General features: G+C 47.2%; 1 protein-coding gene across 1 annotated transcript; it reads right to left on the reverse strand.

The window, feature by feature from the left end:
- Positions 1 to 8,507: 8,507 nt before the first annotated feature.
- On the reverse strand, positions 8,508 to 13,146 carry LOC123157231 (enoyl-[acyl-carrier-protein] reductase [NADH] 1, chloroplastic). The gene is made up of 13 exons (XM_044575487.1): positions 12,938 to 13,146; positions 12,448 to 12,717; positions 11,421 to 11,530; positions 11,283 to 11,338; positions 11,105 to 11,189; positions 10,978 to 11,025; positions 10,506 to 10,580; positions 10,283 to 10,394; positions 9,754 to 9,805; positions 9,619 to 9,670; positions 9,464 to 9,521; positions 9,084 to 9,182; positions 8,508 to 8,963 (listed from the first exon to the last, which is right to left on the reverse strand). Exons 2-13 carry the CDS (start codon positions 12,692 to 12,694, stop codon positions 8,827 to 8,829), a joined length of 1,131 nt encoding a protein of 376 aa, XP_044431422.1. The 5' UTR covers positions 12,695 to 12,717; positions 12,938 to 13,146; the 3' UTR covers positions 8,508 to 8,826.
- Positions 13,147 to 16,383: the final 3,237 nt, after the last annotated feature.

Below are 16,383 nucleotides of genomic sequence, written 5' to 3' on the forward strand. Positions count from 1 at the left end.
TGTATCAGGACCTACGCCAGAGGTTCTGGTGGACTAGGATGAAGAGAGAAATTGCTCAGTATATTGCTAATTGCGACGTCTGCCGTCGTGTAAAAGCAGAGCATCAACGGCCTGCTGGCACCCTTCAACCCCTAGCTATTCCTGAATGGAAATGGGATAAAATTGGTATGGATTTCATTACCGGTTTTCCCAGGACCAAGAGAGGGAATAATGCTATCTTCGTCGTGGTCGATCGTCTTTCCAAGGTAGCCCATTTCTTACCTGTTCGTGAGAGTATAACCGCTAGTCAATTGGCAGACTTATACATCTCCTGAATAGTGTCTTTCCATGATGTTCCTTTGGAAATTAACTCGGATCGAGGAAGTCTTTTCACCTCTCGATTTTGGGAAAGTTTCCAAAATGCTATGGGAACCCGCCTTTCTTTTAGCACCGCTTTTCACCCTCAATCAAGTGGTCAGGTAGAACGCGTCAACCAGATCCTAGAAGACATGCTTCGAGCCTCTGTTATCTCATTCGGAATGGAGTGGGAGAAATGCCTTCCATTTGCCGAATTTGCTTATAACAACAGCTATCAATCTAGCTTGGGTAAAGCCCCTTTTGAAGTTCTCTATGGACGACGGTGTCGAACACCCCTTAACTGGTCAGAAACCGGGGAAAGACAATTCTTTGGCCCGGATATGATTCAGGAAGCAGAAGAGCAAGTTCGCATCGTTCGTGAAAAGTTGAAAACAGCCCAATCTCGTCAAAAGAGTCAGTATGACCGAAAACATAAGGCTATGACTTTCGAGGTTGACGAGAAGGCTTACCTTCGGGTTACTCCTCTGAAGGGAACCCATCATTTCGGTATCAAAGGCAAATTGGCTCCTCGTTACATTGGACCTTTCCGTATTCTCGCTAAACGAGGAGAAGTTGCCTACCAGTTGGAACTACCTCCGCATCTCTCCAGAGTCCACGATGTCTTCCACGTTTCTCAACTCAGGCGTTGCTTCTCGGATCCTATCCGTGGAGTGGACCATGAAACGCTTGAACTCCAAGATAATCTCACGTATCGAGAGTACCCCATTCGTATCCTCGATCAGGCCGAGCGTACCACTCGACGTCATAATATCAAGTTTCTCAAAGTTCAATGGTCGCACCATTCTGAGGATGAAGCAACTTGGGAAAGGGAGGATCGTCTTCGACTCGAGTATCCCGCCCTCTTTCCGGAGGAACCCAAATCTCGGGACGAGATTCTTTTGAGTGGGGGTGAGTTGTCACACCCTAGCTAGTTCATGCATTAGAGTGTTGCATCATGTCTATTCTTTCATCAGAAACCTGAAATGGGGATGACAGAACCCCCAGCCCCCTCTAAAACCAACTAGGGTTTACTAAAAACTTTTTCAATGAACCTGAAATGCCCTTCTAAAATGCCCATCATTTTTGTCTTGGTTCAGAACCTCTGCCAAAAGTGATGCACATTTTCCTAGGTCACCTTAGGGTCTTTGAATTAAATCATAGATATTTGAATTTGGGCATTTAAAATTATATAAAATATTCAGATGCTCAAATATCTCCAAACTAAAATGTTTCATGTTGGAAATAATCCAACTATGGACCAGGAGTAGTTTGGTGATTTTAGGAGTTGCCTAAGTATTTTTAATAATTCAACAAAGTTGCAGAAGTATTAAAAAAACAGAAAACAGGAGAAATAGAAAAACTTACCTGGCGCCAGCACCCGGCCCACCTGCCGGCCCAGCCCAGCGCCGCTCCAGCGAGCTGCTTGCCGACCAGGCAGGCAGGCAGGTGCCCGACGGCGACCGCAGCGCGCGCCACGCAGCTGGCCGTCGCCCTGCTTCACCTCCTCGCCTCGGGGCTGGATGGATGAGCTCCACGCCGCGCCGTGAACCTCCAGGACACCTCCATTCTCCCCCAACCCCTCTCTCTCGCGCTCCCCCGCCATGGCCGACGCCATCGCCGCCACCCCCTCGCCGTAGCCATGCCCTCCGTCAACCCCACGCCGTGCCGCCGTGTCCAGGAGCTCCACTACCCTCCTCTCCTTCGAGCAAGCCGAGCCCCGAGCGCTCGCAAGGCCCGAGCCCACCGCATCGACCTCGACCGAAACGCCGTCGCCGGAGATCCCCTTCAACGCCGACGTCGCTCCGGCCCGTCTCCGGCCGCACCAAGTGCTTCGTCGAACTCCCTGTGAGCTTAGCCATCTTCCCCTCCCTTCTTTTCTTGCTCCCGAGCCGTGTAGCGACCTCCCAGAGCTCAACCACACCCACCGCCGCAGAGCTCGTCGCCGACGTGCTCCCGGTCACCCTCCGGCCACAAACTGGTGTCCATCATGTTCACCATGTCACGTAGCACCTAACCAGCCACTCCCCGCACCTCACCGACCCCTCTAGCGTAAAGTTCGTCTTCGGCCGAACTCCGGTGGCCGCCAAAGTCGTCGCCGGCGCCAACTCCGGCCACCCCGACCCCAACGGACTCCACCAAGAGCTGCGGCTCGTCCTCAGCTCCACTCCGATGGCCTCCGCGACCCATTTGATGGCCGGAACGGCCAAAACCACTTCCGCCGCCGCGTTGGGCTCGCCGGCGGCTAAACACCGGTGCAGCCGACCCGGGTTTGACCACGGGTGGGCCCTGGTTGACTCTCCTAAGTCAATGACAGGTGGGGCCCAGCCCTGTTAATTAAATAGGTTTAGTTTTAATTAAACTTTAACTAAGCTAATCACACTGACACGCGGGACCCACTGTCAGGTTTGACCCGGACCGTGTCCCGTTGACCTGCTGATGTCACACTGACGTCAGGCTGACACAGTAATTGATTTTCTGGATTTAATCTAATATAGGGAATTCCAGAATATAGTTTAAACTTCAAAAATTCATAACTTTTAATCTGTAACTCCAAATCAGACAAGTTATATATGAAAAATGATCAGAAAAATCCAATCTATCCATCTGTACTATTTTCATGCATGATTAAACAAGTTAACTTGATGTTTAATGCAGAACAAGGAAAAACCCTTTAAAGAGCCATGTATGAGTTTGAAATTTGAATCTTTGATTCAAATTGGTTCAAACCCTTCTGGTCTTAGTTGCATTAGCCCAACACACTCATATTGCCATGTTTCATGCATGCATCATATTGTTGCACATTGTTTGGTGATGGTTGTGTATCGGTGTTCTTTGCGGCAGGTTCTGCCTCCGAGGAGTACCGTGATTACCCTAACGAAGAATCGTATCAGTGCATCGAACCATCAGGCAAGCAACCAACCATTTGATCATATCGATACAATCCCATGTTCTCGCTCCTGCTCTCTTTTACTGCATTAAGACAACGCGTTTCAAACTGCTGTGTGCTACGGTAGTTGAACCCACTTCCTCTGCATGACCTGTCATTGCCACAGTAACTAGATGAACCCACTAGCATGTGTAGGAGTTGATTGAGCCATATGTATGTGTTGTTCCTACCTTGCTATGCCTGCTATGCTTAGAGTCGTGTCAGGTCTGGTTCATCTGGGTGATGGACTAGAGTGAAATGATTATGTCGGTAATGAGAGTGGTGTGGTGAACACGATTTGGTAAAGGTATCGATGAGAGGCCATGTAGGAGTACATGGTGGGTTGTTTCATTGAAGCCGGCCTTAAGCACTGAGATCTGTATGTGTGATTTAAGATACAGCTACTACCATGCATTGGGCCCTGAAATATGACCCCGCTCGACTTCTTATCCACCCTAGTTCTCTGTCCAGGAGTTGCAAGTAGTTTCTGGTGTTTGTAGCCTACTGGAGGCCGTGGACAGCGCTGACCGTAGGGGTGGGCTGTGATGCGGTAGGTACGTGGCACGGTGTACCGAATACCCGTTAGGTATCTCGGGAACCCTGTTCACATCGTTTGGGGTTGTGAGCGAAACCTCGGCCGGGTCTCCTCATGGATGGAACCCGAATAGGCGATAAACCTGGACTAGAGACTTAGGTGTTTAGGTAGGTCGTGGTCTACACCCACGTCGGCTTTCGCTTGAAGTCTGCCGAGCACATGTCGTGTGCAGACGCTAAGTGGTGGAAACATGTATGAAGAAGTACACCCCTGCAGGGTTAACATGATCTATTCGAATAGCCGCGTCCGCGGTAAAGGACTACTTGGTTGCCTATACAGTTCATAGACAAGTAAATGGAAACTACTAAAAGCCTCAAGATAAGTGTGAGTGCCGAGGATGGCTCTTCCGTAGGAAGACGGAGGTGGATCCTCGGTAGTGTATTGAAGTGGTGAGTAGTGGACTCATGTGCGCAAAACCATTTCAAGTTGGAGTCTCGTAGGATAGCCTAGCCAAGAGTCAAAGCTGGCTTGCTGCAACAACTCCACCAACCCTTCTTGATAATGTGCATGTATGTAGGATCTGATGTAAGTCTTGCTGAGTACCTTTGTACTCATGTTGCTATAATTTACATTTTTACAGAAGACGCTGCAACCCCTTCTGATGGGTTCTTCGTAGACGTTGACATCAATGAGTAGGCTAAGGCCCAGGTGGTGATCCTGAGCTTGTGAAGGACCACGTAGTATAGCTAGGCTTTCCAAGCCTCTTTTATTTTACTAGTTGTCTGTACCCAGACAAGTTACTTCCGCTGCTGGTTTGTATGACTGTATGACTTGAATGCTGGGTCGTGTGACCCGTACCTATGTGTATGTTATGTATGGCTCTCTGAGCCTTAAATAAAGTACTTGTGTCTTAGAGTCATGTTGTGATGCCTTGTTGTATTTGCACATATCGAGCATATTGTGTGTATGATTGAAATGCTTGGTATGTGTGGGATCTGACTATCTAGTTGTTTATCTTTAGTAGCCTCTCTTACCGGGAAATGTCTCCTAGTGTCTCCATTGAGCCATGGTAGCTTGCTACTGCTCCGGAACACTTAGGCTGGCCGGCATGTGTCCTTCTTCGTTCCTGTGTCTGTCCCTTCGGGGAAATGTCACGCATTGAGTACCGGAGGCCTGTTAGCCCGCTACAGCCCGGTTTACCGGAGTCCTGCTAGCCCAGTGCTACAGCCCGGACCCACTTGCTGATGACCGACACGTTCGATGCTGGGTCATGGATGCCTGTCCCTGTAAGTTTGTGCCACTTTGGGTTTACGACTAGCCATGTCAGCCCAGGCTCCTTATCATATGGGTGCTAGCGACACTATCATATACGTGTGCCAAAAGGCGCAAACGGTCCCGGGCAAAGGTAAGACGACACCCGTGGGAATACCGTGCATGAGGCCGCAAAGTGATATGAGGTATTACATGCTAGACCTATGTGGCATCGAGTCGGGGTCCTGACACTGACGCATCCCGTCGCCCCTCCTCTGATGAAACGGAGGACGCGCGTAGCAGGAGAAGCGTCTCGCCGCCACCTTCCCCGGAGCACGTGCGGCCTTTGCGGCGGCCTCCTCAGGTGGCAGCGAGACTGGGTGTGAGGGAAGAAGGGGAGCGGCGGCGCGACAGGGGCGCCCCCGTGTCCCAGAGGAGGGGCGACGCGGGGGGAGGAAGGGGATTGTCCGCTTAGTGACTTTTTCGTAATCAATTCTTTGTAAAGTTGGGATTAGGGGGCTTGGCATCTCTCCCCACCTTATGTTACGGAAGGGGGCTATGGCCCCCTCCCCCTTACAACACCACAAAATGCTTCTTCGATAGTTGTTTATGTTGGAGTACATGTATCTTGTAATCATTATTGATCCTATAATCACATACATATGATGTACTAATACCTTATTTTCTGAAAATTATATTTTCTATTTTTATGCCTTTATGATGACTTTCTTGCTATGCAGTATATACACTTGTGAAAACGGTCATCCTAAAGATCCTAAGTAACACCATCCGGATAGCAAGGCATGGTGCAACCTTTTTACCTAAAAGCCTATAAAATTGCAACAACTTACTCTGTACTTGCAATGGCATATGTATGGCAGAGGTAATACTAAAATGGCACAACGTCACAAGCATTTTTTAATTAAGAATCGCACAACACAACCCTCCCACTAATATTCACAAGACCACAAATGTTCGCTTGTCAAGATATATGCGTACTTGGTAAGATCTATTCAAGAATTACTTCCATTCAAGTATAGATGGTGCAAGAGCATATAAAATGTTGCCACAGAGGATCCCATGAATGTTTTGGTCGATACTGCTATCAATGGCGGAGCTATGTGCATGCCAAAGGGCAGCCCCAACCTTGGAAGAAATACTAAGAAATTTTGTTTTGGAGGATTTTTTTTATTGAACATCCTAGTCTAACTTGACCATTGGCTGCAAGGGCATCCACAACGCGTAGGTGATGGCACTATTAGAACAAAACTCGAAAAGTGACACTATTAAGGAGAGCTAAGTATGTGCAACGAGCCGAGCAAGCATGCTGATTAAATCGATAGTCCGCAAAGCATGTGGACCATTCTTAAAGAGCAATTGGGGTGTGTGGGCCAAGATTGTTGGTGGGGAAGTGCTTCAGTTTGTTGCCAGCAAAACAAAAGAACAGTAGCGACGAGCGCGTGTGGCCTTTCTCGGTTGTCTTTCTATTCCCCATTCTTTTATATATTTAGCTACATGTATTTTCTACATGGCATGTGTTTGATAAAATGCAGACATGTGACGCGACTGATTGAGCGCTCCTAATTCACCCGTTCAAGTTGCTTCTTACGTATTGTAGGCGATTCTAATGCCAATCACTTGATTAAATCTTATATTTGGTTTATGTTGTTGTTGGTATGCTTGCATCTGTCCCTCTTAATTTATCACTGTCACGCTTTCCTATTTATTCTGCTTGCACTTCATGTGATTCTATGGATGTCCGTTTGTCTTTCTTTCTTTCCTTCCATCTAACAAAGCATGTTGTTTCAATTAACTTGGAGGTTTTTCACCTTTGCTAATGTAACAAAACCAGTCAGATTTCCCTGATAAAGGCTTAGTCAGGGTTTCTTGGTGTTATTTGTTCAAATAGTTGCTTGCAACTGATAATTTAAGCTTGGGAATCTTGTTAAGTCATTTCATTTCATTTCTGTTACCAAGAATGTATCTCCTAATTCTTATCTGAACTTTGAAGGCCACAAACTAGGTGTTGTTGTAGGCCAGCAACTGCAGGAGCAAAGAAGAATAAAGTTATTTTATATGTCTTGGCTATGTCCATAGTTTTCTACACTTGTGCAACTGAGCGTTGCCCAAGTGAAGGTGCGAGGAGGAGCCGGCGCAGCGAAGCGCGCGACATGCTTCTAGTACAAGTACTATGTGCAGACTAAGGTATTTTCTTGTGATATGTGTAAAATCATGTGCTACTAAGTAAAAGATAGTAGCATAAGATCAATAATTCATGTTGATACCATCAACAAAGAAAGTTTTAAGAGGAGGCTTACGGCATATGGATTAGATGGTAACAATTGTTTGCGGTGTTAACCCAAATGGGCAAATAAGTAATGTCAATTATGTCAAATTTGAACTAAATAACAGGGAGCACACAAAAATTACAATCAATCTAAGCAGGGTATTAGAGTTCTAGACAACTTCTTTAGACCTCAAAACATGTTTAAATATTTCAATCCCACAACTACTGCTAGACTTTAATTTTTGCCGCCGCTAGCGGTGACACCACAGTAGTGGTATGGACGTATGGTTTGCTGCCAACATCAATAGTGTTCATGGGATAGTATTTTGGGGGGACACAGAGAGGGGGATGGTCGACTTAAATTAAATGGGCTCCGTGTACTCTTACGTGTCATCGGGGTGACAGATAAACCATTCACATACACCATAAGGCCTCCACCTAGCCACCTCAGATCAAAATCATGTTTTCATTGAGATTGATGGCTACCGAGGAGCAGTTTTACCTGGCATTGGCAGTTTGATTTAGGGTGAGGATCACAATAAATTAATAGAGAGAAAAAAAATCTACACTACAACAATAGTTGAGAGATGAATATGCAATTGTCTCTTATTGCAATGATGGGGATTTGTTGCATACGTAGAATGTTTTATTGCATATACATGCTTGAAACATAACAATGTTGGGAACAATGTTTTGTTCACATTTTTTAACGGACCACAGAGAAAACATTGCAATGAGATTGTGTACACACAGTAAAATATTGCAAGTGGAATTTCATGTTGCAACAAATTGGATGCTCTAAATTTTACACATAAGTGGGATCAGATGTCCTGGGAGATGGCCGGTCGGGCAAGAGGAGCACCAGATCGAGTCCTCTCTAGCCCGGCGCCTAGCATTGCCCAAATGAACCTCCCATTTGACTGCAGCCATAGATTGGTAGCATCTCTTATTCTCTTTCTTTTTCGTATGTTCCTGGACCACAGAATTGTTACGAACTTACATTGCTCAATTTATCCAAAGGACAGCAATTGCCATATCTCTAACCCAATCAGCATTGACCTGTGATCTAACCCAATCAGTGCAAGTACAAAACAGAGTTCAAGAGAGCGTGATTCTGTGCTTGTGCAGGGTTAATCCCTGTCTCATCCATACGGCGCAAACATCTCGTATAGTACGATCCCAACCATCCAACCATACCTGCTTTATTTCTTGAACACAATTTCTGATGTATATATATAACACAGTTTGTCGCAGCACCAACCAGCCACACTGAACACAGTATCAGCAACAACAACATTTGAGATAATATTAGAAATGGGCCAAAGAGGAGGTACTGGACTGCTTAAAAAGTCATTTTCAACAGCCACCCCCTTCTCTTTTTTCTCCTGCCCTCAGCTCTTAGCAAGAGCTTCTTACAGTACTAACTAACTAAGCTCCTTATTCAACAATCAAGCCGCGGTGAATCAGGAAAAATAGGTCCGCCTACCGGAATCACAACAATGAAGATACTGTGGGGCTGTCAACCGCAAGACCCATGGTGTTAAGTCCGTTGTCGACGTAAACAGTCGAGCCAGTGATGGCAGAAGCCAAAGGAGACACCAGGAATGCTGCCGTGTTCCCGACTTCATCTGTTCAGCAAGCCAGACATTCTTATAAGATATCAGTTCTTAGAAAAAAGTTGCATGTCTTTGCGAAAATATAACAAGGGAAGGCATCAGTGAATTATATGTAGACAAAAATCTTTTAACCTGCCAGAAGCTCCTTCTGCAATGGTGCATTGACATAAGAGTACTCGATCATCTTCTCAATGAATCCAATTGCCTTGGCAGCTCTGCTGCCCAGAGGACCTACATATGCATCCAATAAAATAACGATGAAGCAAATTTGATACAATTGCCAAGTCATGCCAAACTGTTTAAGCCATATAGTCTGTGTAAACTATGCAGATGGGACATAAAGGCCAAACAAAGCAGATTACCATGGACGAGTAATGTAACTATGTCACGTTTAGGCTTGAGCAAACATCCAAGAAAATACAAAATGCAATTTAAGTGCACCCATTTATTCTGCTAGGTGTCCTCCAAGATAAGTTAGCTGTCGAAACCATGTTTCTTTTGAGAAAGGATACCTGCAGATATGGTGTTAACTCGGATTTTGCCTTTGCGTCCAGCTTCAAAAGCAAGTACCTACATCAATTTGGCGAAAAGTTAGAAATAATATTAATAATGCAAAACAAAGACCTCATTTAAAAAATGTGCATTATAATTGTAGAGATAATCCTACTTTTGTATCACTCTCAAGAGCTGCTTTAGCTGAACTCATGCCACCACCATATCTAAGCAAAAAACCATCAAATTAATCACAAGCAAAGATAGCTGGAAAATTAGCTTATCTCCATAGATCTTCAAGAAATATTACCCAGGAATTGTCCTTTCAGATGCAATATATGTTAGCGAGATGCTAGCACCACCTGCAAAACATTCTAACCCATGAGGCAGTGCAAATATAATGGCTATGGGGTTCTATCTGAACACACATTATTTTATTAAGCTGAGCAGAGTTAATAAATGGTCAAAGAACTTTTCATGCACCAATGTCCACTTAGAAGTTCCATGCAAATGTGTGGCATGCTAAACAAGCCAACAGCATTTCCACTATGATTCACAAGCAAACTAAAGCTAAAACGAGACAACATGAAGGAAAAGAAGGTTTGATCCTAGAAAAGAGGATTTTATGCCAACATGTCATGTGCACTACAAGTTGTACAACAGAGGTTGGTACTTGCATTGAGATTCATGCTAGAGGGTAGATCCAAATTTTTGAAATAAAAATAAAGCATGAAAAGGTCTCAAATTAAATAGAACGGTAATGGATTTGGCCAGGGAAAAATATAGTATGGAAGGTTACTATATGAATGCTAGCACAGTACTGAAGGGATGTGCATTACCTGGATTCATAATAGGAAGGAAGTGCTTAAGTAAAGAAACAAAGGAGTAACTGGATGCTGAAATTGCAGCAAGATACCCACTTCTTGAGGTTTCCAGCAAAGGTTTTGTAACCTTCAAGCATAAAGTTAGGTGATTTTTCAGTGAAGGTGCTACAAAAATATTGAGTACGACGTCATGCACGTGTCTGTGCAAACACAATGTAAAAAAATACGGAAAGGCTACCTCAGGACCATTAGCAAGAGAATGCACAAGAATGTCAATGCTGCCATATTCCTTCTTAACTAATTCGGCAGCTTCCTGTCAAATGAGCAGATTCATATATTAGTCAAACTCAAGCTGTCGCGGAACAGATCGTATTTGTTAAATTGGGAGAGATGCCAGAAGTGGAACATGCATTGCAATGAGGCCCAAAGGGCTAATATATTACAACAAGAAGGATGACTCGCACTACCACAAAGAATACCACTAATACGTTATTACCCCTTACCACCTCAAATTCAAGGTACGTGCAACAGTGTTGAGTTTGGAAGGGGTAAGGTTTACGTGATATAGTAGAGATGTTATAATTGTGTCCCTTGTAGTCCTAACATGCACTCACTGTTATACTACTAACCTTTAAAATATTGTGCATGATTTCGAAGCAAATTCAAAAATTAGGTAGTCATATATGATGGAGATGATTTCATAGACATACCTTCACAGTCCAATTTGACGATCCTGCGTACCTTTTGTTTGTTTTGACCTAACATAGTGAAATACAATGTTCATCAGAGAGCCATAATAAAAAATGAACAAGGACATACACAAAGATAGAGCATTACATCTTCAGGAACATCCTCCGGGGAATCATAGACAGCATCCAGTGGATAGACTTTAACAATCTCCATAAGAGATCCATCAGGCAGCCTGTACCAACAGCAAATTAGTCAACTGTAAAACGGTAAGTGTTTAGAAATATGTGATGCACCGGCTAAAACTATCCAGAACTATAGTACAGACTTCCGTGATTCGTCAAATTTTCCACGCCTCAGGCTTGTCTCAAATATGTTAAGTGCCTGTCAAAGGTATAATTATCCATGAGACAATTCATCAACAAAAGCTTCCATAATGATGGACACAAGGATCGGATCAACATACAGGCACCCATGTACCAACAAGAATTTCAGCACCAGCTGCGGCAAGAGCCTTTGCAATTGCCCAGCCATAGCCGTTATCATCAGCAACCCCAGCAATAAATGCCCTTTTCCCTGAAAGATCACAGCTAGATGAGAAAAAAATGTAGTAATGAGAAGGCTTTATGCTCTCTATCAAATCCAGTTTTCCGAACATTAATGAGTTACACACTTTCTTAGTTTTTTTTAGTACCGAGAATATGAGCACCATTGCATATTCGTAATCTAAAAAAACAGTAATATAGATGGACGTGCTCTAACCCTATTTACATAATTTTCATAAGGTCAGCAATTCGAGTATGATTGGTTTGCTGCCAATATTTGGCTAGCCAAATATTGGCAATACCAATACTTGCCAACTATTGGCAACTTTGTGTGAGATAGGCAAGACAACTCGGTAACCTACCAAGTAGTAGCCAATAGTTGGCACAATGCATGCCAATTTTTGGCATCAAACCAATCATGCTCTTCATGCAAATAAAACTACATGAGGTTACTGATTGGTATGTACAATGAAACTTCCCCCAATTTTTTTGATAAACTTTTGCAGTACCCTGGGTAGTAAACTGAATGCCGACTTTCAGGTAATGATTTAGAGCAACATGGTTTGTTTTTCACCATTTTAGCAAACAAGCGATAAAATACAGTCCCCAGGAAACCCACTTTTCAGTTGTTGCCTAAATCGCTAAACTCCAAGGTAAGCGAACACCATCCCCTATGTGTTATATATAAAATTATAATGAATCAAGGATGGAATTTCTGCAATCAGTAGAAGTGGTATGCATGAACCTGACCGTGTTAGAAAAGAGAGCAGCATATACTAAAAGGTGAATGATGTTAACTACTAGTAGTACACTCAATTTGTATGAATATCTCACGATCCGATAGAACCCAAACAGAGTTACAACAAGAAGCGATGAGGAATTACATAATTGTTCTTTACATGCATAGAAGTACCAAACATAATTGTCACCATTCCTGACACTGCTCACCTCTAAGATCGATGGGCAGCCCAGAAGAGCTACCTTCTCCTGACACCGCTCTTACGGCGACAGCGCCGCTCCGGGAAGAACCAAGAGACCTGGAGCAGGAGATTCTGGGACAGTTCGCGAAGCTACCAGCGACGAGCGTCAGGTCGATCCGTGAGACGGCCGGCCTCGAGGTGAGCATGCTCTGAGAGGCCGAGACGCAGGGGCGTGCGGCCAGCATCTGCGCGCCGGCGGTTGCACAAGGGGCCATCGTCCGTGCTAGCAGCTACGAGCCTGTTCAGTCAGAACACCACAAATTCATCACAGCAAGAAAGGATCTCGCGACAAGGATAAAGGCACGGCCAGGATCAGCGACGCCGGCCGGAAACGGCAGCCCAGCTCGCAGCCCGTGCCCGGAGGATCTCGTCGGGCGAAACCAGCCGGCAAACGGCGCAGGGCAACAGCTCGGTTTCCGTGGATCGGGGCGGAGGTGAAGCGGGAGGCGGTGGCTTACCTCGGGAGAAGGCGGAATGCGTGAGGGAGGGATCTGAGGGGGGATGCGCGTGCCGTTGGTGAGCGCAGCAAGGTGGCGGCGATTCTGGAGCGGCGGGGAGAGCAGGTGGGAGAGTAATAGGGAGGAGGGGGCGAGGGGGTTTTCGATGAGACCGAGGGGGTGAAGCGGGCTCGGTTTGGCCGACCGCCGGAGTAGCTGAGAAACCGAGGGAGCCCTCTGCTCGTTTTTTTTAACACCTCTAAGGCCAACTCCACCGCGCGACCCCATCCCGTCCGGCTCCGTCCGTTTGAGGTAAAAGAAACAAACGAGGCAGCCCAGCGCGCGACGGTCCGGACCAATCTGGTCCGTTTTGTGTCCGAGCCAACCCATTTCGAGCACAAACATGCGCCGGTTTTGGGTCTCGGCGGACACCAAACGGACGCGTCGCTCGTCCACGTCGGGGCCGCGTGGCAGGCGGCCACCTACCTCCCACCCGCCAACATCAATGCGCACGCGCGGGTGGCCCCACTTGTCATCCGCCCAGGCGAACGGGCGCGGTCCTTCTTAAATGGGGAAGCCGTGGACCGATCGTCGTCCACACTGCCCCACTCCACCCCGCGGCCTCCTCGAAACCCGACAGCCCCAAACCCCCAAACCCTAGCCTCGAACTCGCCGGCCGGCCCCCTCGCAACCATGGGCCTATGGAACTACGGCCGCAAGGGGAAGCACGACCGCGAGGCCGGCTCCTCGTCGGGGCGCTGTCGTGGTTCTAAGTCTGACAGTAGAATAGGGGGATAGAAAAGGAGAGGCAAGATCCTAGCTATGGAGTAGTTGTATATGCAAGATGTTTACGAGTTCAGGCCCTTCTCGGAGGAAGTAATAGCCCTACGTCTCGGAGCCCGGAGGTGGTCGACTGGATTATGTGTGTATGAGTTACAGGGGTGCGAACCCTTTACACTGAGTAGGGGGGTGGCTTATATAGAGTCTGCCAGACCCCTCCGGCCCTCAGTTATGCAGGGTTTAAGGTACATTAAGACCTGTCGTTACTGGTAACGCCATACATAAAGTGATATGATAACCATAAAGACTACTTAATGACAGACCGTTCCTGTGCAGAGTGACTCTAGATTTCCTGGTGGTCGAGTGAATGGCTTCATGGTCGAGTGTCTTCGAGTCCGTCGAGTGAAATCCTTCCAGGTCGACTGAAAGGTAACTTCTTCTTAGAGATGTCCTTGGGGAGGGTATCATGGACAGGTCCATGACCCTACCCTAGGTACATGGCTTCCTCATTAGCCCCCGAATGGATCGAGGTTTGAGTGGGGAAAGAGTTGAGAACTCTTCCGACCCATTTTTCATGCTATGAGTATGTCTTGTTCTGGATCAATGAACTTAGGTGACGACACCAACTTCTTTTTCAGTCGCCTTGATCCATTCTTTGTATCCGTCGAGTGAGTTTTCTGTACTTGGAGATCTCCGAACGACAGAGCGGAGGAAATCTCCAGTCTGACAAGTTGCTCTGCACTTCGCGGATTTAGCGGGATCTGAATTTCGGGAAGCGCGCGAGGCGGAGGAGGCCGCGGTACTCGAATGGGATAAAGCAGGAACGCCTCGATCTCTGCGCCACCTTTTTCGCCATGTATCACGCGCGCGACTGTTGCGGGATTTGACAGGATCGTCCGGGCCTACCAGTCAGTCACTCGGAAGCAACCCCATATAAGGCGCCGGACGGGGGTTTTTGAACAGTGCGCCCTCATTTTCTTCCCTCATTTTCTTATCCCTCTCCCTCAGACTCTTCCGCCGCGTTCGCCTCCATCCCAGCACTGCTGCTCCGTGCGTGCTTCGCCGACGACGATGGTGAAGGAAAAGACGGCGGCTTTGGAGCGGGCGAAGAAGGCGACGGCGAAGGCGAAGGGAAGGGCGACCAGTCGGGGCGGATCCTCATCACGGGCCGGTCTGCCGCAGGGCTGGATCTAGAGCGACTGGATCCGCTCGACTATCCGTCAGAAGGATCTTGACGACCTGGCCAATGAAGGACTGATCCCCCATGGATCAGCGAGGCTTCCGGGGAAGGAGTGGCAGCCACAGCCTCAGGAGGGTGAGTGTGTCCTCTTGGCCACCCATGTTGATCGCGGATTTTCTTTGTCGCCCCACCCTTTCTTTCGAGGATTTCTGAACTTCTTTGGGGCACAACTCCACCACTTCACACCCAACTCCATAGTATATCTCGCTGCTTTCGTGTCCTTGTGTGAGAATTTCTTGGGTTGTCGACCCCATTGGGGCCTTTTCAAACACATTTTCACCTGTCGCTCCCAGACGGTGAAAAAGGCCAATCCGAGTGACGAGAAAACCCAAGTGATTCAGATGTGTGGGGGCCTTGGGGTTCAAATGAGAGGAAAAAGTGCCTTTCCAGCCATGGTCCTTCCCGAGTCGGTCCGAGGGTGGCAATCGACCTGGTTCTACTGCCAAGACTAGCCGACGCCAGGGCAGTCGACTGGACTCCCTCTTTTTTCCATGGACCGAGTGAGCAAGCCATCCTCTTTGAAGGTGGTCCCGGAGGAGAAGGCGCAGGTTAAGGTGTTGGTCGAGCGTGTAGTCCGGCTTATCCATGACGGGGTGACCGGCATGGATCTCTTGGAGGTCTTCCTCCGACAATGCATCCAGCCGCTTCAATATTGAGACCATCCGATGTGGATGTATTCTGGCACTGAAGACACCACTCGGATCCACCCGGAGGAGGTCGAGGATGCCACGCTGGAGAGGTGGATGACTGCCATCACAGGGAACAAGGATAACCCTCGAGGAGCTAGGAGGATTCCTCCACTCGACCAGTCATATGAAGTAGACAAGGTCCAATCTTGTATCTTTTATCGTGATCTTGCTTTCTCCAACCTGTTTGCTTAACATCGGTCGACTGACTTTTGTCTTGTTTGTTGTCTTCCAGGTTACTACCGAGATGTACTCGATGCCCAATGGGGCGCAAGAACAGATCGAGGAGGAGGAGGGAAGCGGAGGTGAAAGTCAGGAGGAGTGGCAATCTGATGGTGAGGAGGATGAAGAAGACGACGACTCTGGTGAAGAGGAGGAGGAGGAGGAAGAGGAGGAGGAAGTCGTCCCTCCCTGCACTGAAAGGCGATCCAAGCTCGCCCATGACCCCGCAGTCAAGCGTGGCAAAGCGACTGTGCCTGTTGGACAGTCGACGAAACACCCTCGGACGACCTCTCCGGTGCCGACTGAGAAAGCGCCGAAGCAACTCCGAGCGACGTCATCAAAGCCAACGAAGGCCCTGCCGAAGATGAGGATGGTGATTCCCACTATTTCCGGGTAATAGCAGAACTCGTGTTTTCTTGTTTGGCATGGGTAAATTCTTGGTCGACTCGTTAGCAAACCGACTGATTTCTGAAATCTGCAGTGTTGCTACTTCCGAGACCTTAGTCAGGAACGAGGACCAAGGAATGGAAGATGTTGCC

The sequence above is a fragment of the Triticum aestivum genome, chromosome 7B (assembly GCF_018294505.1).
Source record: "Triticum aestivum cultivar Chinese Spring chromosome 7B, IWGSC CS RefSeq v2.1, whole genome shotgun sequence".
In the NCBI taxonomy this organism is placed as follows: Eukaryota; Viridiplantae; Streptophyta; class Magnoliopsida; order Poales; family Poaceae; genus Triticum; species Triticum aestivum.